This window comes from Moschus berezovskii, chromosome 3, assembly GCF_049115385.1.
Source record: "Moschus berezovskii isolate FMDL1 chromosome 3, NW_MosBer_1.0, whole genome shotgun sequence".
In the NCBI taxonomy this organism is placed as follows: Eukaryota; Metazoa; Chordata; class Mammalia; order Artiodactyla; family Moschidae; genus Moschus; species Moschus berezovskii.
In genome coordinates, this window is record NC_142462.1 from 75,458,727 (window position 1) to 75,484,836 (window position 26,110).

The 26,110-nt window shown below is 45.9% G+C and overlaps 1 protein-coding gene across 2 annotated transcripts in view; it reads right to left on the reverse strand.

Annotated features, from left to right (window-relative positions):
- Window positions 1–6: 6 nt before the first annotated feature.
- Window positions 7–26,110, reverse strand: part of WIPF3 (WAS/WASL interacting protein family member 3) — an 83,548-nt gene continuing 57,444 nt past the window's right edge. Inside the window, exons 4-9 of one of the 2 annotated variants that reach the window (XM_055420946.2) lie at window positions 25,392–25,523; window positions 21,863–22,594; window positions 17,775–17,924; window positions 16,722–16,823; window positions 6,376–6,452; window positions 7–4,405 (exon numbers count right to left, since the gene is read on the reverse strand). In XM_055420946.2, the coding sequence (XP_055276921.2) occupies window positions 4,382–4,405; window positions 6,376–6,452; window positions 16,722–16,823; window positions 17,775–17,924; window positions 21,863–22,594; window positions 25,392–25,523 (1,217 nt within the window). In that variant the 3' untranslated portion in view covers window positions 7–4,381. Of the gene's footprint in view, window positions 4,406–4,444; window positions 6,259–6,375; window positions 6,453–16,721; window positions 16,824–17,774; window positions 17,925–21,862; window positions 22,595–25,391; window positions 25,524–26,110 lie in introns of those variants that run through there. The other variant, XM_055420945.2, reaches the window with a different exon arrangement.

Sequence of the window (26,110 nt, forward strand, 5' to 3'; positions counted from 1 at the left end):
TGGAGGGGTGGGAAAGGAAATGGGGAGTCTTTATTTAAGGGGTATTAAGTTTTGCAAGATAATAAAAGAGTTCTGGAGACTGGTCACACAACACGGTGAATTTGCTTAACATGACTGAACTGTACACTTAAAAATTACTAAAATGGTAAATTTTATGTTAATGGGTATTTTACCAAATTTAAAAAAATCATCAGAATGGCTGGTGCCATCTATGCCAAGCGTCTTTATTTTAAAGCCATAGAAGCTCCATTAGAGGAAAGGATGCCACTTAAGAAGGAAACCAGCTCTTCCCACTCTTGTGACCTAGAAATGCCAGGTTACTTCGATGATTCTGTCTCCATGTGACAGGGAAATGCAACTGAATGTCTTGTTCTTGAAAACAGGACTTAGTCACTGGCAACAAATGACCTATGTCAAGGTCAGAGTAAATGACGACCCCATTTACATGACAAGGAACTGCTGACTCTATTTTTATTCTCAACTCTTTTTCCATCAACATAAACTCTTGCAAAGTTCCAGGGTAACAAAGTTCTAGGTATTAGTTTGCTAGGGCTGCCATAATAAAGGACCACAAACTGGGTGGCTATTCGTTATCTCACAGTCTGGAGGCTAGAAGTCCAAGATCAAGGTGTTGGCAGAGTTGGTTCCTTCTGAGGGTTGTGAGAGAGAACCTGTCCACAACTCTCCCCTACCTTCTAGTGGTTTGCTGGCAATCTTAAGCATTTCTTGACTTGTAGAAGCATCACCCTGATCTCTGACTTCATACAGCATCCTCACTGTGTATATGTCTGTGTCCAAATTTCTCCTTTTCATAAGGATACCAGTCACATTGGATTAAAGGTCCACCGTACTTCAGTAGGACCTCATCTGAACTTATATCTGCAACAACTCTATTCCTCAGTAAGGTTACTTTCTGAGGCATGGAGTTAGGAGTTGAACATGGGAAGTTTTGGAGGATGCAGTTAAGTTCTTAACAGGTTCGTGAAGGATGCCAGGCCTCCGGGGGCATGGTCTGAGAACCTGGAACTTGCTTCTGGAGTCCACAGCCCTTCCCATTAAGTTGCTCCCCTTCCCCTTCTTGGCACCACCTCTTCTACCCAGGACTCCATGGGTTGCCTAGAACTATGGCCACTTCACCTACTTCCACAGTCAATGGCTTTAAAGTTCATCATCCGTTTTGTCAGTTATCTTGGGCCATTGCTTTTCTTCTCCACTCAGATGGGCCCTTTTGGTCACGTGAGAGCTTATCTGTGCCTCTACTAATAAAGACAGCAGATAAAACAAGTCAGGTCCTTAACTAATTCAGATGCAAAGTGTGTAGCAGCTAACTTTGAAATTAGTTTCTAGATGAGATTTATTTCAGGCGCATCTACGAATTGTAATTACTGCTGTCTCCTTGTTATCCGACAGCAGAGCTGAATGGAATGCCTGGGTCACAGCCAGTGGGAGCTGAGTGTGAGACTGAACGTGTAATAAGCAAACTGCCTGTGCCCTGCAGTGTGTATGTGTGTGTGTGTGTGTGCCTGTGCACACTGATGCCTGGGTCTGTTGTGACCTGAGGGCTGAAGGCTTGCCCAGGTGTTAAGGTACTCCATCTTCACCACAATACACTTAAGGACATATTTATGCCCCTGTATTACAGATGAGAGAACTGAGCATAGACTGGTTAAACTTGTTACTTCCAAACTTGTAAGATGCAGAATCAAGATTCAGACCCATGTTTTCCCTGAAGCCAACATACCTATCAGGTAAACCGTATCTCCCCTGTACCAGGTTCCATAGGGGGCACCTGAAGACACTATAATGGGGACGATCACGAGACTGCTGCACACAGGAGATTTTTTAAGGCGTTTTCTAAGCTGAGGGGGTGGTGCTAAGTGAACTTCAAGTTGAAAGTTGCTCCATTTCAACACAAGTTAGCAGAATTTGTAAGCATGTTTGATATTAATAAAAGTGAATAAGTACAGTGTTATCTACTTGTTAGAAAGTACATTTGAATTTTTCCCTTGCTTGCTTTTCTCAAATACCTATTCGTTTTATTAACTACAAAAGTCAGGAAAACATTCTGTAGTTTAGTTTAGCTGTAGTTTAGCTCCAAAAAGAAAGGCCCCATTTCTAACACAGAATGTTACAGCAAGTGATGGGTCCTGTGTCAGTATCCTGTCTGAGCCCTTCTAATCCTTAAAGATGGTTGGCTTAGATTGGTGCTGGCGACTGTCAGTCGGCTTTAACAAGTAAAAAACTGGAAGCATTCCCACTTATTAAAGTTTATTAATACAAAGAAATGAATCTGCAGAGGAAAGATCAATAAATATAAAATACATGGGAAACACTGGGAGAGTCACAGACCACAGCGCTGGGGAGATTACTCAAGGATGGGAGGGGCAATCTGAGTTTGTGGTCCAGAGGTGAAGTATTTGTCCTGCTGCAAGAGTTCAAAGGGCAGGAATTCAATGCTGGGTCTGGAGGAGAGATGTGATGCCAGATTCCTGAGATTTTTCCCTAATTGCAATTTTTGGTTTCTGCACATTTCTTGCCTCTGACCTTGAATAGTTCTGTTTTGAATTTCTATCCCTGAGGTGCAGAACATCAGTGTGTAAACGCCTCATCGGGGCAGGCAGTGTACTCCGAACATGGAACGGCTTTGGTCTAGCGCCTTCTTAATCATAATTGTTAAAAAATCCTTGTAATTATTTTGTACAACTGGGAGAGAGGTGGAGTGGATAGTGTTATATAAAAAAAAGTTCTGACCTTTCCTTGCAGAACCAATAAGACAGATCAGCTATATGCACAGCTGATGCCCTGCAAAAGCTTTCTCATTGATTTAGCTGTTACAGTTTGGCGTGATTTATTCCCCAGGAAAGGGAACTTGGCTTCTGTTTGGAATGAGAAAGTACACAATGATGGTGGACACCATCTCAGGGTCAGTCTCCATTCAAGACAGGAGGTGGTGGATGCGGTCACATGTTTGCCAAAACCGCACTAACGGTCTGCCTTCTGAGCATGGTGTGTTCTGGGCATTACATCCTCAAGGTGTGAGGGCATGAGTGGACTGTTTCAAAGGAAACATTTTTCACTGTTTTCTTTCCACCTCTCCTGGATTTCCTTTAATCGGCAGCTATTTAGAGCACAGATGAGGGGTCAGTCTGCTTTTTTCTATTTTTCTCTCCTTCCTCAGTCACAGCTTTCCCTCCAGGGATGAGGTCAGGCAGCAAGCAAAAGCACACTTTCATTCCCTTGCCAGCTCCAGAAAAAGGGCATGAGAGGAGCAACCACAGGTCACAGCCAGTCCTGACCCATCCATATTCAGGGCTAGCTGAACTCATACTTTTCCCCTCTAGAGTGCCACCACAGGGACTGGGGGACTCAGTCCAGCTCAGAAAGGCGCTAAGGTTTGCCTGAGGGGTGGATCCAGGTTCCCTAAGTGTGGGCGGGGGACACTTGATATTTGAGGCAGGTATTTCAGAATATGTTTTGGTCTATACTTTTTCATGTCATGCTTTCCATGATAAACCCTGCACTCGGGGGAGGAAAAAGAAAAGATCTCTGAGACAGAATTAATGATGACTTATGTAGGTTTCTAATTTGCAGGGAACATACTGAGATCTCCTTCAGCTCACCTCACCCTGGCTGCAGGATGGGGGCTCAGAGGGACAGGAAGGACCATCGCAGAAACATGGGCACGAGGGGCAGTGTAAACAGTAAGCGTGCTGGCTACCTGCAGGACTGTTCAGTTACACAGGGGCCCTGTGGTCAGCCTTGGAGGGACTGAGGCCGCTCTTGCCTTCAGTCTGCGTGATATTTACATGAGGCAGAAAAAGAATTCTTGTACTACAGGATGGGAGCAGGATGTGGCGGCTCGTCCACTGGGGGCCGTGTGGCCGCATCTGGGTGAGGGACACGCTACTCTTGGGGAGCCGCGTCGTTCATAAGGCATTACCTGGTTTGATTTTGCAGTTTGTGTGATGAGACTAGAAAAATCATGCCAATAAGAAGCTGTTGTGGATACTACGACTTTGGGAAACTAAGGAATCTTATAAAAACGGTTCTGAGTCTAGGGAGGGCCAGCCTGCAGACGTATTTACAGTCATGGAATGGACACTATGCGGTGAGACAAGGCTGTCACCTGTGCCAAGGTGCACTTTAAAAAATGGAGAAATAATGTGTGTGTGTTTTAAATTATTCAAATAATAGTTGACTATAATACTGATTTAAAGCCTGTGCAAAACACGTATTTACAGTAAATAAACGCTCCGTTCAGAGCCTGTGTGTCAGCTGAATTACGACTTGAGAATGGTGAGGTCTGACGTTCTCCTGGGGATGCCCACCCTGCCATATGGCCCTCCGGGTGGCTCACAGGACGTTGACTTCATCCGTCTTCTCACCGGAGAGACTTAAGGGCTAACTGTGGAAACACAACACTGTTACCAGGTGGGGTCAGAGGTAAATGAACCATCCCCAGGGCTGGTGTTCCCTCATGCCTGCAAGGCTGCCAGGGTCTGATGGTTCCATCACATGCAAGGTGCTGATCTTCATCCAGTGGGTTGTGGGTAGAAAAGGAATGAAAGTGTAGCTTGTTTCAGGTGGGGACTGAATGTCATAAAAAACATTTTAGGGACCAAGTACCAGCAGACCACTTGACGGGAAGCTCAAGAAAAGCTAACAACTTGGTGGCGATCTCAAGACAAGGCAATGAAAAAGAAAAAGGGCCCCAGGTTCAGATTTCCAGTTTAGGGCTTCCAGCCTTGCATGGATCTGCATGCAAGCCTTACTTGGGCTCTGGCCTGTAAATGAAGAGCACCCCCGGGGCACTGTTCATCATGTCTGAAACCCCATGATTTCTCTGGGCAATTTCTTTTTGCCTCACTGAAGTGAAAAATGAATTAACATGGTGTCCACCTAGACATAAAGATCTTCTTGACTATGGGATGCCCAAGACAGACTACAGTCCATCCTTGACTAGACTTTATGGGCTCAGGGGATTCAGATGTGTGCCTGCCATGAGGTTAGGGACCGGACAATATGGAATGTTCCATCATGCTTATAACATCTGAAGGTGAGGGTGACTCCTGTCCTGGCAATTCTGACATGCCAGGGAAAGAAGCAGTGAGGTCCAGTGGAAGGAGCACTGGACAAGGAGTCAGGGGTCTGTAAGTATGACCTCAGGTGAGTTCCTTAACCCCTCAGAGCTTGGTTTTCTCATATGAAAAAAAGGTGTTAAAGATAAATTTCTCCAGCTTATATCACAGAGTTGCTAAAAAAGAGCCAATGAAATAGCATATGTAAGTTCTCTAAACTATAAAAAGTTGTATAATGTAGGCACTATTATTTTGATTATTGCCATATTTTTCTGGTCATGGGAGTAATACATTTATTGTAGAAAATTCAGAAATTGCATAAATGCACTAATAAGTCAAATTCAGTCATAAGCTGGCAGAGTGAATGCCTGTTAACAACTTTGAGTATATTCTTATCTTTTTTTTTCCTCTGTATATATCCTTCTCTGGACTACAATCATACACCCACCCAGTTTCAAACCTACAATCATCCAAGAATGTTTACTGCAGTTCTCAAAACTGGATCGGCCGTGGTTAGAAGGGGAGGAGGGCGCTTGTCCTCCTTCAGGGAACCTTCACCGCCCCCAGTTTCCAGGAACCCAGTTCATTCCTTCTCACATCCCTTTCCTTTAGGTTCCAACCTAACTTGTGGGTCCTGCCCTTTTGCCACATAGCTCTTAAACTGGAGGCCAGGAGGGGACGAGAATCCATTCTCAAAGAAACAAAGGGCCTTTAAAGATAAACCCTGTCCTGTGCAGTGAGAAACGTCATCTCCGCCCAGGTTAGAAAGCACACTGTGTTCAAGCTGCCTTGTGCGAGCATGAGGGTGTTTCTTCAAAGCCTTTCCTACGTGGGCAGCTCTCTGCTTCCCCCTCCCCCCAGCTTTCCCCTAGCCACCAGCACTTGAATTTTGAGGCCCTGGGGTGGTGGTGGTGGTAAGAAACCAGGTACTCTATAGATGACAGAGAATACTGAATTATGTTTTATGCATGTTACAGAGTTTTTCTCTTCAGGCTTCTCAGACCAGGGTAATGAGGGAAGAATGATGGCAGTGAACAGGGTGATGGTTGCAGAGGGATCCCCAGGGGTCCCACATGCCAAAGCAGCTTCTGATGATTCCAGAGAAGCCCTCTTTCACTCTTCAGGTTTTGAAATTATGAGTGGTTCACCCCAGCTGGAAACACAGGTGCCCATGTGGCTTCTTCCCCCAGGTAAAACATGAAGGTATTAATATGAAGGGGAAAGCAAACTTCAACAACTGTGTGCTTCTTGAGGAGGTTTCCCAGTTTTACACTCAGGGACCAGAGAGCTCTGTTACCTGAGCGTTTCTGCCTTTGATGTCATCAGAGCTCTGCCCGCCCGCCTCGGCGTGGAGCCAGGGACCAGGTGTGCGGCCTGAAAGACATAGGAACCATCTCACCATCTGTTGGCCGCGGGCCAGCTGTGCGCTTCACAAAGTCTGGCTCCGCCGGCACTCAGGGCAAAGGCGCAGGAACCAAGGGTAACGTGAGCCTGTCAACCCGAACCCCTCAGGCTCCTGGCCCTAGACTGTGTGTTTCCACCCACTGCTTCTCTGTCACAGACCGTGGATACAGAGGCATCATGTCCACTGTGCTGGAAGGAGAAGACATTATGAAGGGCTCTCATCTAAATGCAGGTGAGCCTCTCAGCTCTGAACACCCCACCTGCTACAGACTCACTCGTGCATCCTGACCCCAAATGAGCTGGCGCTGTGCTAGCGTTGTTTAAAAAAGGAGTAAAAAGTATGTGCTAACACAGCTCAGGCCCTGCCTGTGAGGATCCAACTCATTCTCTAAAACATGCTAGGTTTAAATATTACACAAGTTATATGTACATGAACATATATTTTCATAATTAAGAATTTTAAGAATATAGAAAAGATAATAGGGGTAAAACCCTAAAGTGCTTCCTCTCTGCCTGCCCTTCTCTCTAATCCCAATTATTTATCCCAGAGTCACCTCTGCTAAAAGTTTGGTGTTTATCCCTCCAGCTTGGTTTTACTTTTTGGCATTTACTTACACAGATGTATGTATTTATATAGGCAGATATGCGGTTTGGTTGATCTAGCCAAGTTTTAAATCCACATTCCCAGGAATTCCAGAACTTTTTCTGTGAGCCAGGTAATCCAAATGGTGTCCCTGTGTCTCTTTCTGTCTCCCTGTGTCCCAAATGTCTGCTACGTTTGGTACAAGACTTTTCTGTCTGCTTCCATCACTGTCTAGGAATTAAATATCCATGTCCCAAAGCCCTTAAAACAATTCATGCTGCTGTGCAACTGACAAAGTAACATGAAAAGCAGAAATATCCATCACAGATTATTTATGATAGTAAAAAAAAAAACCTGATAATAACCTGTATTCAAAAACAGTGTTCAGGAAATCTAGGGTTTGTTATCATATGATGGAGCACCAAGCAGCCATCTGAGTGTCTACAAAGGCTCAAATAATTTGGGTTGATGTTTGAAATGTAGGAGAAAAAAAGCAGGCTAGAAATTGTATAAATAGCAACACCTCAGCTATTTAAAGGGCTTCCCTGAGAGCTCGGTTGGTAAAGAATACGCCTGCAATTCAGGAGACCCTGGTTCGATTCCTGGGTCAGGAAGATCCCCTGGAGAAGGGATAGGCTTCCCACTCCAGTATTCTCAGGCTTCCCTTGTGGCTCAGCTGGTGAAGAAGCTCCTGCAACGTGGGAGGCCTGGGTTCAATCCCTGCATTGGGAAGATCCCCTGGAGAAGGGAAATGCTACCCACTCCAGTGTTCTGGCCTGGAGAATTCCGTGGACTGTACAGTTGCAAAGAGTCAGACTGTACAGTGACTTTCCTTCAACTATTTAAAAATCCATTTAAAAATGTAAATAATATACTGAATTGATTCCTTTTGTATTTATTACTCTTTAAAAATCTCTTTAAAACACTTTCCACGTTTTCTACAAAATGAACATATAAGTCATCTTAGGAATCTGTTATGGTACGACATAGTTTTTTAAATGAACTACCACATAGAAGGGTCTCTACAACTTGCAAAACATTAATCCAATGGTCCTGTAATTTTCATTATAATACGTTTAAAATTAATGAATGCATCTGTTCTAGGATAAAGATTTTTTGGGGCAAATGGCATATAGGAAGTACTAGATTTTAAGCCAAATTTCCATGGTCAGTTGCTGCAGTCCTGTCCAACTCTTTGGGAACCCATGGACTGTAGCCAACCAGGTTCTTCTGTCCATGGGAATTTTCCTAGCAAGAATACTGGAGTGGGTTGCCATGCCGCCCTCCAGGGTATCTTTTCGACCCAGGGATTGAACACATGTCTCCTGCATTGCAGGCAGATTCTTTACTGCTGAGCCACCAGGGAAGCCCCTGTAAAAAGTAGAGACACTGATACACTTAATTCCATGCAGCAGTATGGCCCTGAAACTACTGTTCTTAGACTTACTCCAGTCTGCTACAGAAAAGCCTTCCTTTAGACCAAGGTTTCTTAACTTGGCTCTATTGACATTTGGAACTGGACAATTCTTTGGGGAGTGTTGACTCTATTGACATTTGGAGCTGGATGGACGGGGGAGCCTGGTGGGCTTCCGTCTATGGGGTCACACAGAGTTGGACACGACTGAAGTGACTTAGCAGCAGCAGCAGCAATTCTTTGTTTGGGGGGTGTTGGCTCTATTGACATTTGGAGCTGGACAATTCTTTGTTTGGGGGGTGTTGGCTCTATTGTCATTTGGAGCTGGACAATTCTTTGTTTGGGGGGTGTTGGCTCTATTGACATTTGGAGCTGGACAATTCTTTGTTTGGGGAGGGGGCTGCCTGTAGGTTGTAGGTGATCTCACAGCCTTCTTAGTCTCTACCCACTAGATGCCAACAGCACATCCTCCACGCCCCAGAGACCATTTGTGTCAACAAAAAAATGTCTCCAGACTGTGCCAAATGTCCCCTGGGAGGCAAAATCCCCTCTTCGAGAACAACTGGGCGACGAAACAAGCTTCTCCATAGGTACAGTGCCCACTAGTTTTTATAAATATGATGAGAAACAACAGCAGAGCTAAAGGATAACCAATTTCTTCATAAAACAGAAAAGAAAACTCTACATCTTGTAAAAGAAATTTCACTGTTGCTAGAAAAGGGTGGCTGAGAGTTGCCAGGGTTACCTAAGATTCTTTTAATTCAAATATCTCCTTGGGGGGGTGGCATCTCAAATATTTCCTCATGAGATGCCACTAGGATCTCTTAGAATTCAACAAACAGAGCCCTTCTGCTTGAAATAGTCCTTCACATGGGCTGTTTTGCTATAGGAGAGTATTTCAGATTCACTGAAATACTGGTTTTCAAGCTTTTGGTGCCACAAGGTGCAGGAAGAAAGACTGTTTCCATTTCTGTCCAATCACCTGTGTCTACCGCACACAAAACAGCCTGTGTGACCATTGTTGCTGCCTCCTGGTAACCGGATGGCACGTCTGTCTCCGGTTATTAACATGGCTGTGTGTCTGGAGCTGGCGGCTACAGAGCAGCCAACTATGAAAGGCTTCTCTGAACAGTGGGGCTTAAACAAGAAAGTCTACTCCTGGGTGGAAGGAGCAGCGGCCTGAGGGCCATGCTGGCTTCCAACTTTACTTTTTGTCATTTGTAAATCAGGCCAGCCTTATACCTTTCCCCAGACACAGAGATATTTTCATGTGTTAAAAAAATTTGTTCTGTAGCCCAGCCACCAAGAGGCTAAATACTGCAAGGCTTGGAAAGTATCCAGAAAGGATTTACAAACTTGGCTGGCCATCAAAGCTGGGTCTCTGGGAGGGTCTCCCAGAACGTCTCCCAGTCTTGGAGTACAATTCCAGGGGCTGGGTGAGGAGAAAACAGACTCCTTGGAGAGGCAGATCTAACTGTCAGCTCTGGGCCAACTTGATCTCTCTGAGGTAAGGTCCACGTGGCATCAAGTGGAAAGGAGCAGTTATGGCGCAGAGAATCACATTGTGCATCTGAAACAAACGGGATCCTGCATGTACTGGCCTCATGTGCAGGGAAGGAATACTGATTGGACCATGACATGAGAGGCAGATGGTTACATGCAATCAAAAGCACAACTCTTTGTGACTGGAAATGTTCCACTGGCAACGCTAACCAACCCTTTGCAACTCCATGGACTGTAGCCCACCAGGCTCTTCTGTCCATGGGATTCTCCAGGCAAGAATACTAGAGTGGGATCTCCAGGGGACCTTCCTGACTGAAAGTGGGTCTCCTGTACTGCAGGCAGATTCTTGACTGGCTGAGCCGCCGGGGAAGCCTAGCTGTATGACACAGATGTTAAATGGAATGGTAGTTTCTGTTTCCCTTGCTAGCTCAAAGCAGCTCAACAAATATGAAGTGAGACGCAAAACAGAAGAGGATGCCCTTACTAGAGGATTCCAGTGCAGCCTGTGCTGATGAATACATGGGCTGGGCCAGAGTTAGGGTGCCCTCAGCTGTATTCCCCAGGGGCCTGTATGTTCTGTGACCTGTATGTTGTATGATTACTTACAGGAGGGTTAGCCAAAATAATTGGGCTTCCCTGGGAGTAGCTGTTTTTCTATCTTTTAAAAACAAGAAAAAGATGCTGTTAAAAATATATTTATCCAGAAAGATGTTGATTTGAACTCTAAACAGCAACCTGGAGTCGTCATTTTCCCTCTTGAATACAGAGCCACTGAGTCTGTAGCTTCCTTTCTAATGTCAGGTGCATCCTTTCCTCTCAAGTGAGCCGAGGGCACGTTGTGGGGGGGGGGTCTCCCTAGGCCTCTGCATGGAGATCCCTCACCTGAGAAGGCACAGAACCCACCCTTGGTTTGGTTCTATGCTGTTCGGGTATGTCAGGCAGCCCGCCCATGTCAAGAAGAAGCCTCAGGCTCTCCTGGCTGATGTGGAACAAAGAACCACACCTTGAGCCCTGGTTTTGCCACCAGCTGTGACCATGAGCAGGTCATCCTACTTCTGTTTGGTTCCTTCTGCTCACCTGGAAGGAACTGGGCTGGAAAACCTCACAAGGCTTTCCTTGCTGTAATGCTGGAAGCCTCTCACAGCCTCTAACTAAAGGACATGATGCATTTCACTGGACATGATAATTCTAGTATCTGCCAGAGTTAAGCCTTAGAAACTGCTCATCTGGCCTCTCATCTCCTCCCTGGCCATCACTGCCACAGTTGACGTTGGTCTGAGGGACCCACCACACCATCTAGAGAACTTAAGAGAGTCACCCTACACACTATAGGGCCTCGCTTCCCTCCTTGGGCACTCGGACCAGTGGTGGACGTAATCAGCGACCTTCACCCCATAATTTGGAATTTTAAAATTAGTTTTAATAATTTTTTAAAGTAATTATATTTATTTTAGAACACTTGGACAAAATAGTGAAGCATGAGGAAAATAAAAATCATCCAACATTCCGTGACTAAGGGATAACCAGTCCTAACACTGCAGTGGATGTATTTCTAGCTCCTTCTCTCTTTTCTTTCTTTGTTCCACTTCTCCCTCCCCACATAAGTTCATGAAACAATTTCTTTTTAAAATTAATTTAGGTTTTCTTAAAAGTTTTTTTTGATGTGGACCATGTTTTAAAGCCTTCATTGAATTTGTGACAGCACTGCTTCTGTTGTTTATATTCTTTTTTTTTTTTTTTTTTTGGTGTGAGGCCTGTGGGATCTTAGCTCACTGACCAGGGGTCAAACCTGTACTCCCTGCATTGGAAGGCGAATTCTTAACCACTGGACCACCAGGGAAGCCCCTAGGTTTTGCTTAATGTAATTTTAGTATACTGGATTGTTTTGTGTTTCTTCTCAAGGTTGCACTGACATTTTCCCATGTCACTAAATATTCAATTCACTACTATAGTAGATGGAGAACAGTCCACCTAATTTATTTATTTTACCTCATTGCTGGAAACTCATGTTGTTTTCAAATTTCTGCTGTAAATGGTTTAGCAATATATTAAAATGTATGTGTGTGGATTTTTTTATTGATTAATTCAACAAGTATTTCTCGAGTGTGAGTGCCTGGCCCTAGTGGCTCAGTGGTAAAGAACTCCCCTGCCAATGCAAGAGATGTGGGTTCGATCCCTGGGTCAGGAAGATCCCCTGGAGAAGGCAATGGCAACCCACTCCAGTATTATTGTCTGGAAAATCCCATGGACAAGGAAGCCTGGTGGGCTACAGTGCATGGGGTTGCAAAGAGTCAGACAAGACTTAGCGACTAAACAAAAACAAGTGCCTGGCCCCATGCTGGGAGCTGACAATAGAGCAGTGAATAAAAATTGATATTCTCCTAGCCCTCCAGAGCCTTACACTGTACTTGGGAGATAGACAGGAGACAGGTTAATATATAACATGTCAGGAGGTGATGCATGCTTTGAAGAAATGATAAGGCAGCGTAAAGAGAATGACAGGAAGGGCTGCTATTTTATATGGAGTGATCATCAGGGAAGACCACACGACGGGATGTGGTCACCAGTAGTAAACAGGCGTGGCTAAGATAAGCACACTAGGCCAGAGGTCCTTACTACCTAACCGTCCTCTGTAAAAGCTGAAAGAAATACCTGGGCATAGGCATTGTCTTCTGATTCTCTTAGTATTGGGACATCTAATTCTTTGATGTTATGGTGTGAGCCACATCGAGCTGTTACTTACTGCAGTGTCTGGTGGGGAAATTTCTCTGCTAATGGATATAAGGTAGCCAGTTTTGCTATAAACTAAATGTATTTTAGAAAATGAGTTGGGCCACAATGAGATACAGCTTCATACCCATAAAGATGGCTACAAACAAAACAAAATACCAAGACCAGAAAATAACAAGTGTGGGTGATGATGTAGAGAAACTGGAAACTTTGTGTACGCTAATAGGGATGTAAAAGGGAAAACAGTATGATAGTCCCTCAAAAAATTAAAAATAGAATTACTATGTCATCCAATTCCACTTCTGAGTATATATACGCCAAAGAACTGAAAGCAAGGTTTCAAAGAATTATTGGTACATTTGTGTACATAGCAGCATTGTTCACAACAGCCAAAAGATGAAAGCAACCCAAGTGTCTGTTGATGGGCAAACAGATAAACAAAATGTGATAAATACGTACAATGCAGTATTTTTCAGTCTGAAAAAGGAAGGAAATTGTGACATGCTACAGCAGGAGTATGTCAAGGCTGTATACTGTCACCTTACTTATTTAACTTATATGCAGAGTACATCATGAGGAACGCTGGGCTGGAAGAAGCACAAGCTGGAATCAAGATTGCTGGGAGAAATATCAATAACCTCAGATATGCAGATGACACTACCCTTATGGCAGAAAGTGAAGAGGAACTCAAAAGCCTCTTGATGAAAGTGAAAGAGGAGAGTGAAAAGGTTGGCTTGAAGCTCAACATTCAGAAAACAAAGATCATGGCATCTGGTCCCATCACTTCATGGGAAATCGATGGAAAAACAGTGGAAACAGTGTCAGACTTTATTTTTGGGGGTTCCAAAATCACTGCAGATGCTGACTGCAGCCATGAAATTAAAAGACGCTTACTCCTTGGAAGGAAAGTTATGACCAACCTTGATAGTATATTAAAAAGCAGAGACATTACTTTGCCAAAAAAGGTCCGTCTAGTCAAGGCTATGGTTTTTCCCGTGGTCATGTATGGATGTGAGAGTTGGACTGTGAAGAAAGCTGATCACCGAAGAATTGATGCTTTTGAACCGTGGTGCTGGAGAAGACTCTTGAGAGTCCCTTGGACTGCAAGGAGATCCAACCAGTCCATTCTAAAGGAGATCAAGCCTAGGTGTTCATTGGAAGGACTGATGCTGAAGCTGAAACTGCAATACTTTGGCCACCTCATGCGACGAGCTGACTCACTGGAAAAGACTCTGATGCTAGGAAAGGTTGGGGGCAGGAGGAGAAGGGGATGACAGAGAATGAGATGGCTGGATGGCATCACCGACTCTGTGGACATGAGTTTGAGTGAACTCTGGGAGTTGGTGATGGACAGGGAGGCCTGGCGTGCTGTGATTCATGGGGTCGCAGAGAGTCGGACACGACTGAGCGACTGAACTGAACTGAACAGCATGGATGAACCTTGAGGACATTATGCTAAATTAAATAAGCCACTCTCAAAAAGTCAAATATAGCATGATTCTACTTAAATGAGGTACCAAAAGTAGTCAAACTCATAGAACCAGAGAACCAGAAAGTACCACAATGGTGGCCAAGGGCCTAGGAGAGGGGAGAATGGGGAATTGTTTAATGGGTATAGAGTTTCAGTTTTGAAAGATAAAAAGAGCTCTGGAAACTGGTTGTACAACAGTGTAAATGCATTTCACACTACTGGACTATATACACAAAAATGGTTAGGATGGTAGATTTCATGTTATCTGTTTTTAAACCACAATTAAATGTAAAGAAAAAAGGAGTTGAGATGAAAACAATCAATCAGCCACTTTCCCAGTGAACTGACCATGATGTGGACAGTCTGGCTGGGAACACCAGAATGAAATTTTATATTTCAGTGTCTGTCTGTCCTCTCTTCCTTCACCAGCACATGACTCTTTCAAGGATAGATCAAGTGGATCATTTATCTAAATCTTTCCAGTGCTAAGGGGCTTAATAAGTATCTGTCCATAAGATGATGATTTCACCCTTACTGTCGTCATTAAAGTTAATGAATATTTGTGAGCTATGCATTTTTCCAAAGATTCCTAGTGATAGGGTTTTGCACTTTCTTTTTATTGTGGTAAAATACATATAAAAATTTCCACTAACAACATTTAATACATTCCCATGGTTGTGTATGGGTTGTGTATAGTAGTCATCACCACTATCTTGTTGCAGAACATTTCTATCAGCTCCAAAGGAAACCCATACCCATTAGCAGTCACTCCCCATTCTCCATACCCTCCTGCCCTTGGCAACGGCTAAATAAACTTTTTGTGTCTTTGGATTTGCCTATATTAGGTATTTCGTATCAGTGGAATCCCACAGTATGTGGCCTTATGTCTGCTTCTTTCACTTAGCATAATGTTATCAGGGTCCATCCATGTTGTAGCATGTATCACTGCTTCATTCTTCTTACTGTCCAGTAATATTTCACTGCATGGCTCCACTGTATTTGGTTTATCTATTTACCATTTGACGGGCATTCGGGTACTTTTCACCTTTTGGCTCTTGTGAATAGTTAGGAATATCTGTCAGATATCTTGTTTGAACACCTGCTTTCAATTCTTTGGAGTGGAATTGCTAGGTCATATGGTAATTCTGTTTAGTGAATCGAGGAACCTAATGCATTTTAAAAAACATTAAAAAACCTGGACAAAGTCATCTACTAAAGAAAGAAACAGCTCATATGTGCAGAGTGGAGACAGGAAAGACGGCACTGAAAGCACTAAGCCTTAGGGTGTCTGTGTGCTGTGCGTCAGAAGGACGGAGAGAAAGCAGGCAAGCAGGCAGAGACAGAGCCCCAGAAATGTCACAAAATAGCATGGAAATAGCCTCATCTGATGGAAACAAAGTCAACTCCCAGACCATGAAGACCTCTAATCTTGGGTTACAGGTCAATGGCAGAAATGCAAGAGGAAAGCTGTAAGAAGAAATGTAATCAGACGAGCATGAACTGTATCAGGCTCACATTCACATAATCAACAAGGTTCTCTCTGCAGCACCCAGGAATGGCAGGGACACACTCATTTAATTGTGCTAGGAGGCTCCTGCAGTATTTCATGCCCACCAATGCCATATCAATCCCAAAGCATATCTTCTTTTTGAAATGGCAAATGCCCTTTCTGGTCTGTAAGCTGTCCATTCATGAGTAGGTTGGGTTTATTTTTTAATTACTACTTCTTGATCACCAGGAGATTATTCTGGTGTGGGCACTGATTTGAACATTTCTCTGAAAGGAGAGGATCACAGCACAGACTGCCACCTGTGTACCCTGGTGAGCTGTGTGGGATAAAGCTTTTCTTCTATTCTCAGGGATAAGACCAGTTACCATGGGCTCCAAATATAGCCAACTTGGATTAGAATTTACTAGAGTGTGAAGGTTGAAGAACTACACATCACTTATATAACAGAAAGATTTTTTAAACTCTTCTTTTGTAGTGATTTAGGGCAGAGATTAGCAAAATACAGCCAGCAGACCAAATGTAGCCAGTGCCTGCCTCCCCAAATAAAGTTTTACTGGCAGACAGCAAGGCCCATTTATTTATGTGTTGTCTATGACTGCATTCATGTCAAAACAGCAGAGTTGGAATTGTTGTGATGGAGACCAGATGACCAGCAGAACCTCAGACATGTCCTCTCTGGCCCTTGAAAGAAAATATTTGCTAATCCCTGGCTTAGGATAAGGCTGCAAAGCTAGTTGCCAGCCCTGACCTTACCCCTCAGCCTCAGACCTGAGTACTCCCTGCTCAACCTGGGCCAGGTCACCTCTACCTTGCAGCCCTACAGGCACGTCCACTTGCCCTGACTGATAACCTTGTCTCTGCCTGAAACCAGCTCCTTTCCTGCTCCTCCTTCTTGGTGCCACATCATCCCCCCAGGCCCAGATAGATGCTCAGAGTTCCTTTGTATAGCCTGTGGCCTGTCAGTGCACCCAAGCACCTAATTCTGGAGGGTCAGGGAAAACCAGGAGTCTTAGCAAGGTGGTACTTACTTCTGGGGATCTTGCTGGGGTAGATCTTCTGGCATGGTTTATACTCATCTGGAGGAGGAAAATCTTCCATGGAATGGAACGTGAATTTAGATTCAAAGTCATCTGCACACAAGGGAAATCGCAAAATCACTCTCATTACTATGATGATCCGAGTTTTAATAATTTCCAGGAGCAAACAGGTTTGCCTGCTCAGTGCAAGGTTTTAATGGCAGGGCTATTCCCTTCTAAGACATCCATTCACCTCTTAACTTTTACTATTAATACTTTTCTGGGACAAGGGGAATCAGGACAAGTGAAGTCACAGACTCTTTCCATCATCCACCCAACTTCCTTCAACCAATGTCTTAAGGAAGCTTCCAAAGGGAGCAGAAGTGCCACAGGCCTATCCAGGGCCCACAGTCAGAGGTGGGAAATCTGGCAGCAACAAAGGCCCAGCCAAGTCCCTGTGGCCTGCAGTCCTTCCTGTGCTCCTGAGGAGGACGCGAGGTGCAGTGGACATGGGTGGAAAGAACAGGAGTCCTCAGCCTGGCTGGTGGGAAGGAGCCCAGCCTGCGTCCAGTTGGGGATCGGGGCTTCCCAAAGCAAACGGGTTCTGCCATGAGCCCCTGATGGCAAGAGGAGAAGGGTCTTGTGGCTCTTTTATGAGTTGAGTCCCTGCTTTGTGATCTGGGTGTTGGGTGTGACAGTAGCTCAGCCCACAAAGGGGTCCAAAAATTTTTGGTCACACCTGACCCCAGATGACTTTCCTTCCTAGTTCCACAGGTTTGCCTTAATTGTTCCTCTGCTGGTGGGCCTTCCAGCCATCCTCTCACCTTGTGCAAATCAGTCTATCAGGCTTATGTCTGATTTCTCCATGGAGACAGGTGTGCATGCATGCATGTGCATGCGGGCACGCGCACACACACACACATACAGAACTTAAACGTTGGTTTTCTTCTGTCTCTGCAGTCTCAATCAGAAGGTTGGGGAGGAGATTCTGGAACCTCTCCCCCAGAAAGCCTCAAAAGAAACCCTATTTAACACAACCTGTAGGTTGTTCTTCACCCCACTCACCAGTGATGTTCAGGCTTCCATTCCGCAGCTGACCTCCGGGCTGCTGGGTCGGGGTCCAGGCTAGGGCCTGCTGGCTCCTGCTGGAAAGCTCAGTGGTGGGTGACCTCGCAGGGGGTGCTGGGGGTGGGTTGAGTTTTCCCCCACCGGTCCCTGGCAGAGAAGATGACGGTGTGTTCAGATACAGGACTTTCAGATGGAAGATGCTAGGATGGTAGATGCTATAATCTTCTGGGAGAGGTGAGGTATTGAGATCTTTGGGTGTAAGATGATACAATGATGAAAAGGCAGCCTCTCGAGCCAACCTTCTTGGGACTGTGTCCCAGTCCTCCTGCTGGAGTAATAACACCACCTCTTTGTGCCTCAGTTTCCTCATCCATAAAATGAGAATAATAATATATATACACATTCTTGGGCTTCCCTGGTAGCTCAGATGGTAAAGAATCCACCTGCAATGCAGGAGACCCAGGTTCGATTCCTGAGTCGGGAAGATCTGCTGAAGAAAGGATAGGCTACCCATTCCAGTATTGTTGGGTTTCCTTGGTGGCTCAACTGATAAAAAATCCACCTACAATGTGGGAGACCTGGGTTCGATCCCTGGGTTGGGAAGATCCCCTGGAGAAGGGAAAGGCTACCCACTCCGGTATTCTGGCCTGGAGAATTCCATGGACTATATTAAGCGAGTTGATTTGATTAAAGTGGCATGGAGGAGCCTGGTAGGCTGCAGTCCGGGGGGTCGCTATGGGTCGGACACGACTGAGCGACTTCACTTTCACTTTTCACTTTCACACATTGGAGAAGGAAATGGCAACCCACTCCAGTGTTCTTGCCTGGAGAATCCCAGGGACGGGGGAGCCTGGTGGGCTTCCGTCTATGGGGTCACACAGAGTCGGACACGATTGAAGTGACTTAGCAGCAGCAGCAGCAGCATTAGGGGCTCAATGAATATTAGCTTCTATGATAGTATCATCCCTTGTCATCAGATGGTACAGCCCAAAGAAGTGAAGATACTGCACAACCCCAAGGGAAGCACTCTCTATAGGTGAGACTTGGGGTGGGGCTGGATGAGCAGGCTGTCGGGGACTTCCTCCTGCCCCTGTGTTTCTGCTCACACTGATTCTCCCGCACTTTAGTCCCTTGTTTCTCCTTCCAGTTAATTTAAAACCTACCTGGCCCCCAGGGCCCACCTCAAATCCCACCTACTTCAGGAATTCTTCCCTGATGATCTCCTTTGCCAAGGCTTCTTCGCATGACTCATTTGGCAGTTAACAACCTGCTGCCTTGGCACATCAACTCGGGTACTCAACTCTTCACTGCTCTTGAAGTGATGACAACTGCACCGTTAGTATCTGTGCCAAGATGTTCACAAGTACAGTCTCCTACTCTTGCCTGTGGTTGGTCTGAGCAGAAATTACCCCATGCTGTTCATGGAAAGCCAAGCTTCACTTCCAAAGACACAGTGGAAGAGGCCAGACAAGCACCCATTCCCTGCGTCAGCTTTGCAGCTCTGGGGCCTATGAAGCCCCAGTGCTGGAGCTGGCCTCCCCATGGCTATCAGCGCACCTCACCCCTCAGCTCCGCCCTCTGCCTTTCCCTTTCTCAGCCTCCGGCCTCTTCCTTGCTGGTCTTCCCTTCCTCTGGACCAGGATCCACTAGGATTGACTTGTTCCCACAAGGGGACTAAAGAGGATAAGGGGCTGTGGACCCCTCTTCTGGGTGAGAAGCTGCCTCTCCACTTGGTCAGAGAGAAGGAATTCAGGCTGCTGAGCCCCTGGCTACCGCTCTCCCCAGGCAAACCACTCCAGGCATACTTCCTCAGTTGGCACGTATAACAATCCTTTGTAAAAGGTGTTATTGTTACTATTTCTATTTGTCAAATTTAAAAAAGCAAGGTTCAAGGACATTAAAAACAGAAGTGGGTGGGAAGGCAGGATTTGAACTCGGATCTCTCTGAATCTAAAGCACTGATTTTTTTCACCCTATCTTCAACATTTAGGAATCATGAGCCTCAGAAGGAGCTCACTAGTACTATTGCTGGACATGATGATCAGTCAGTTGAGAATGATTAAAATCTTATCTCTTGTGATCAAAAACCTTAAAAATATCCTTGCTTTTTGTACCAGGAACTCCCTTTCAGGAACTTATCCTTTTAAAAAAAAAATCTAAAATGTAGACTACAATTGCTTTAAATGTATCTCCTGTAATATTATTTATAATAACAAAAAATGGAATCAACTTAAATATCTTAACACTAGATATATGGTACATATCAATTATCATATTAATATGCTTATAGATACATTTTAACAATTTCACAAATATCAAATTATATCAAAATTGCTTTTGATATTATATTAAATAAAAACAGAATAGAAAATAGTATATACAAAATCGTATTAACCATGTAAATATGGAGGTATGTTAAGAAAAAAAAGAAACACATCCAAATATGATAGATTTTACTTCTGGGTGATGTTATGGGTGATTTCATTTTTTTCTATTTGCTGTACAATGAGCTTGCATTATTTTTAATTCAAGGATATATATTTAAGAAAGTTTCTGCATCAAAAGATTTTCTGCAGATTCAAAGATACAGAGAATTATCTTTGTTAAAAAAAAAGATAAGAGAATTATCTTTGTAAATAAAAGATAAAAATTATCTTTGTAGTAAACTGGCAGTTACTAGTATGGAGGGATGGGGGCAGGGCAAGATAGGGGAAAGGGATTAAGAGGTACCCACTACAAGGTACAAAGTATAAACTAAATAAGACACAATGATGTAATGTTCAGCTCAGGGAACATAGCCAATATCTTATAGTAACTTTAAATGAAGTATTCTCTATAAAAGTATAGACTTACTACGTTGTATACCTGAAATTAATATAACATTGTAAATCAATTATACTTCAATTAATAACAAGAATGTCTTCTCAAAAAAATTTTTTTCTGAAAAATCAAGGAATATGAGCCTGTGTGTATAACTGTGGATATGTTAGGCTATGTGTGTGGATGTGGGGTTTGATGAGTGTGTGCATATATTTATGAGTGTGTATGTGTGTGTGTGTGGTGCTTCCCCTATAGCTCAGTGGTAAAGAATCTGCCGGCAACACAGGAACTGCAAGAGATGTGAGTTCGATTCCTGGGTCAGGAAGATCCTGTGGAGGAGGGCATGGCAACCCACTCCAGTACTCATGCCTGGAGAATCCCCATGGACAGAGGAGCCTGGGGGGCTACAGTCTATAGCGTCGCAAAGACTCGCATGCATGTGTGTATGTGTGTGTGTGAATGTGTAGTGTGCTTTCCATTTAGAAGGACACCGAAGGTGACTGAAGCCTCATTACTTCATGGAAATCATAGTCATGGAGCATGTGTATTCAATCTGGATAATCTCTGCTGGAAATGTGAAGGGATTATTTTTCAAGTTTGGCTGAAAATATGGATCCTCAGTTTTCCTGAGTCAGCTGGAGAACCTGCCAAAAATATGGCAGAATGCTAAACTAATCTACTCAGGATCGATGAAAATCCTGGCTGGAAGCCGGACTGTAATAACTCAGACAAAAATTACACAGGAGAGCTGGTTCTGGAAACAATTGCACTTATAGCTGTCCCAACCTGGGGAATGGTGATAGTAAAAACAAATAGAATTTTCTAGATCTCACTGTTCTGACAACTCCATGAGGGGAGAATTATTGCTATGCCCATTTCACACATGAAAAGGAAGCACAAAGAGGCTGAGGAACCGCCCTGGGTCACACAGCTAGTCATGGCAAGGTGATTAAGGCCAGAATCCTTAGCTTGCGGTCTGCACCATCTTGGACAAGTCTTCCAGCCTCCCTTACCCCGGTTTCCTGTCTCTAACCTGAACACCTCAGCATAAAGTCATATAAAACAAGTTTTTCTTGTGCTCCACAGGCACTGAACAGGTCTGATCTAAAACAAAATTCAGAGTTAAGATGTCCTGAGGTTTTCCCAAGTGGGCCACAAGTGCAGACCTCTGGGACTGTCCTTAAGCACCTCCAGAGCTGCTGCCAACAGTCAAAAAAAAATGATCCTCCGACACGACCACCCTGGACCAGAACAGCAGTGCTTACCGGGGCCTCGGCCCGGCCTCTTCTTCTGCAGGAATGGCTGAGATCCCGGAGGGGCGGGTGGCGCCGGCAAGGCCTGCCCGCTGGGCTTGGGTGGCTGGGCCTGGAAGCTGGGGGACTTGGGAGGAAGCGGGGGTGGGACTTCACTGCTGCTGTTAGCACTTGGCAAAGGGGGCGCAGGCAAAGAGGATCTGGGGGTGCATGAGGCGTAAAGGGGGAGTGGAGGTGGCGGGGGCGGTGGGGCGGGAGGCTCCCGCACATCTTGGGCCGGGCTGGCAACATCCGCATTGAGCCCGGGGTGCCCACAAGGAGGGAGGAGAGGGAGCGGGGGCGGGATGGGCGGGAGGTGCAAGGGGGCTAGCTGAGGCTTCGCTGCCTTGTCACTGGGACCCAAGGCCGGGGGTGGCGGGAGTGGCGGGGGCGGCGGGGGCGGCGTGCAGAGCAGAGGCGGTGGAACCGGCGGGGGGCTCCCTTTGGTCGGTGGGCCAGGTGGGGACACCAGCGGAGCTTTGACGGGGGAGGCCGGGGGCAGGGGCGGGGGCGGCGGCGGCGGCGGGGTTGGGGGCGGCGGCGCGGGCACGCTGGGGCGCGGAGGGACCGCCCTGGCCGCGCTGTGCCCCTCGGAGGCGTTGCCTAGCCTGGGAGACGCCGGGGGGTTGAACGGGCCGCTGACAGTCTTGGTGGGAAGCCGTGGAGAAGGCGCTCGGGAGCCAGGGCCCGGGCAGGTCTTGCCACCTGAAAGCGCAAGAATTCTGGGTTAGCTCAGCGGGGCGTGCGCCACAGTGAGGGGCTCCGTCCAGCACGACCTCAGCGAACCGCACGGGGGTCATTCTTTTCCCGCGTGTCCACTGGAGGCTGCAGGTGTAGCGGCTGTCACACAAGAGGGCCAGCCCAAGGCCCTGGCCTGAAGAAACACACTGTCCTCCTGCGAGGCAAGCCCAGCTGGAGCTGCCGGACTGCTGCGGTGGCACCAGCTCCCTGTGGCATCGCACCTCCACCCTCTGACCAGGATGCAGGGCTGCCCTGACCTCCTTCACCCCTTCTCCTCTCAAGGCCCCCTCACCCTCACCCTGTTATTCTTTAGGCCAGTCAGCCCGCATCTGCGGGTGTACCAACCAGAAGCTCCTGATGAGGGAGGTTTTCCTCACTCCAGCATTTTGTGAACATGGACTTTGTTTCTGATTTGAGAGGAGATTCAAGATTCCCTGAATATACTAGGTGATTGGAAAGTCAGTGGGAATACACCCTGCCGTGGGGATCCAGGTCCAATGACCTTGAACCTCCCTGTTCCATACCCTCTGGGAACTCAAAGATCCCTTTCCCAAGGGCTTTTGCCCATTTCTAAGCAGCTGGCTGTCTCCTGATCTCCTGGCTTTCTTACCCTGTATATCCTTCACAACATCAACCCCAACTTGAAATCCAATGCCTCTTTAAATCCAATGCCAACAGCAACAACAACTTGCTCACAGTAAGTATTTGTGTTTGGTGGATGTCATGGAAGACTCAGGTGGACGGTGCTCCCTGGTTGGGGCCTCCTCACTCTTTGCATACCCTTTCACCCTACTTGCCGCTTCTTACCCTTTTTTCCCTCTGTCACTTCAAAGAGAAAAAAGTCCCTCTCCTTGTTTACTGCACAAAAGTTCTGTAGTCCCTTAAATATGTCCTTGGAGTATCACTCTCCACTCAGGAGGCATATTAAGACATTTCTTCCAAATAAATACACTTTCTCTAAAAGGAATTTTGGGGCATACTTTTTTCCTATTCCAGCACCTGTATATTTTATAACCTCTATGAAAATATTTGGAAACCACTAGAAAATATTTGCTTCTCACACCTTCAGCTTCCTGGTTCTGCAGAATAGGAAACACAGGTTTCATATCAAATTATAATGCCAGCAGCTGTTGGTGGTTCTGAGCGTTTCAGTCCCTGAGTCTCCAGTGTGTTTACCAAACCGGGTGTAAAAGTACTTGGTGCCAAAAGTCAGGCCAGTTACGGAAGGGCGTGGAAGAAGTGACTCTGGGGCTGAAACTAAGTGAGCAGGACCACAGTAACTCTGGCTTTCCAAATGGATGACCCTACTCTGGCTATAATGTGACAGCCACCTGGACACATGACTCATTACATGAGTCTCAACTGTGGAATGCTCTTCTGGAGGCAGGGTAGAACTGTCACTATTCCTCTATTGAAATTTTCTTTTAGATGGCTGTGGAGGAGATAATATCCTTGCACATATGCATCCACCCTGGAGGACTTGGTTCCACCAGGGTGCTAAGGCAAGCATTGCCAGAATGACTGACTGTCCATGACCAGGAACAGGAGGTCCCCACCTGGCCTTTTCAGGGTCAGGATCTACCACCTGCGATTCCAGCATGAGACATTTTCTATGAGGTCCAGGGTAGGTGTCAGCCTCAGAGATTCCTGCCTCCAAGTGCTCCAGCCTGCTTTCAGTAGTCCACAGGGATGAAGACGGAGGACCTAGGCAGCCCTCCAGACAAGGCAAGGCCTCCCTCTGTACCCAACAGCCAGATGACTTTAAAGAGGTAACAAGTTTGAGTAGCAGAATCAATCCCTGAATAACTAAAGTTTTTAAGTGTCTGAGAGCACCATGTATCTGAGATTCCAAAACCCTTAAAGTGGGTCAGTTAAAGTACAGGAGCCTCTACTTACTAAATGGCCAACCTAATGAGAGATGGGTAAACCTGTTTGTATCATCATGTGAGCAGCAGAAGCATGGACAGCATAAATCCTTGCCCAGCTTATGTGCATGCCCATTCTGGGATGAAGCAGAGAGCTGAGCAGCAAGAGTTCAAGGGGAGACCCACAGGAGTCAGAATCAGCTCTGGCGAGGAAACCAGACAGCAGAGAGGGCTCCGAGAGTGAGCACCAAGTAAAGGTTTTCCTTCATCACATGAATGCAACCCCTAGAAATCCAGCTAGAAACACAAGAGCAGACATGAAGTCGCAGGGAAAGGCCAGTTTGAGAGCATCAAGGGGGCTTTGTTGACATGAAAGGAATCAGCTTTTGAGCCTGGGTGTTTATCAAAAGATGAAATATGTCTTCCTCCTTCCATTTGTGTATGTTTCCAGGAGACCTTGTATTGCATGGAAGTCTCATTACACATTCTAGACAAGCCAGTGATGTTTAGGGTTTGTTACATAGCAACACCTAACAGACATGATGCTAGAGACCCATCACAACTCACCACTGCCAGTGAGTCCACAGTGACGTCACGAAGACCTTCTATAGTGATTTACATCCACACTTTGCAGTGTGGGCCATGATCACACCATTGCAACTCCTTCTTCAGTGATTACAATGGGATGATTTAAACAGGATGAGGATTTCAAAGATCCCTTAGAAACAGTTTTGTGTTTTGAAAACTTCCAGTACTTACGCTTCCAAAGAGGTGATCTCCTACCACACGACTATTCACTCTAAACATGTCACTTATGGGCAGGTGAGGACTGCCCTATTGGTTCCGCAAGGCAAGGAGCTAAGAGTCAAAGGTAGCCAATTTGAACTCTTCCTTACCTGCCGCATCCCTCTGGCCTGCCGGTCGTAAAACTGGAAAGCCACCAGCAAACAGATCTCCCAGGGCTGGAGGTGTGCTCCCCCCTCGAGAATTTGCAGGACCTCCTCCTTCTTTGCTGGTTCCTTTAGAACCTGTAGAGAGAGGAGGCAAGTAGATTTGGACCTGTGAGTAGAGCTGAGTGGCTAGCTCTCACCCTGGCCATGGTCTAACACAGCCCGTGGCAGCCTTCCCTTCTCCCCACACCAGTGTTACCCTTCTGTTACTCAACGTCTTTCTCAAGAACCCCTGCCTTGTGCCCCTGCCTGCCTGCCACCCTCTCCAGGCTACCAAAGACCCATCAGTAGTAACCACTCTGCAAAAGGATCAAAACAAAGGCATCTCTATACTGCCATTTAGTAGATGTGTGTGCACGCTCAGTCTGTGGACTCTTTGTAATCCCATGAACTGTAGCCTGCCAGGCTCCTCTGCCATTGGATTTTTTCAGGCAAGAATACTGGAGTGGGTTGCCATTTCCTCTTCCAGGGACTCTTCCCAACCCAGGGACTGACCCTGCATCTCCTGCATTGGCAGGCAGATTCTTTACCACTGAGCCACCTGGGAAGACCATTTAGTAGATGTCACCTTTTAAATTAGAAAACCCAAACACTGTAGGTAAAGAGCTGACCCCATTTTCACTTGACTGTTGTGGGAGGACTGCTGCTGCTGCTAAGTCACTTCA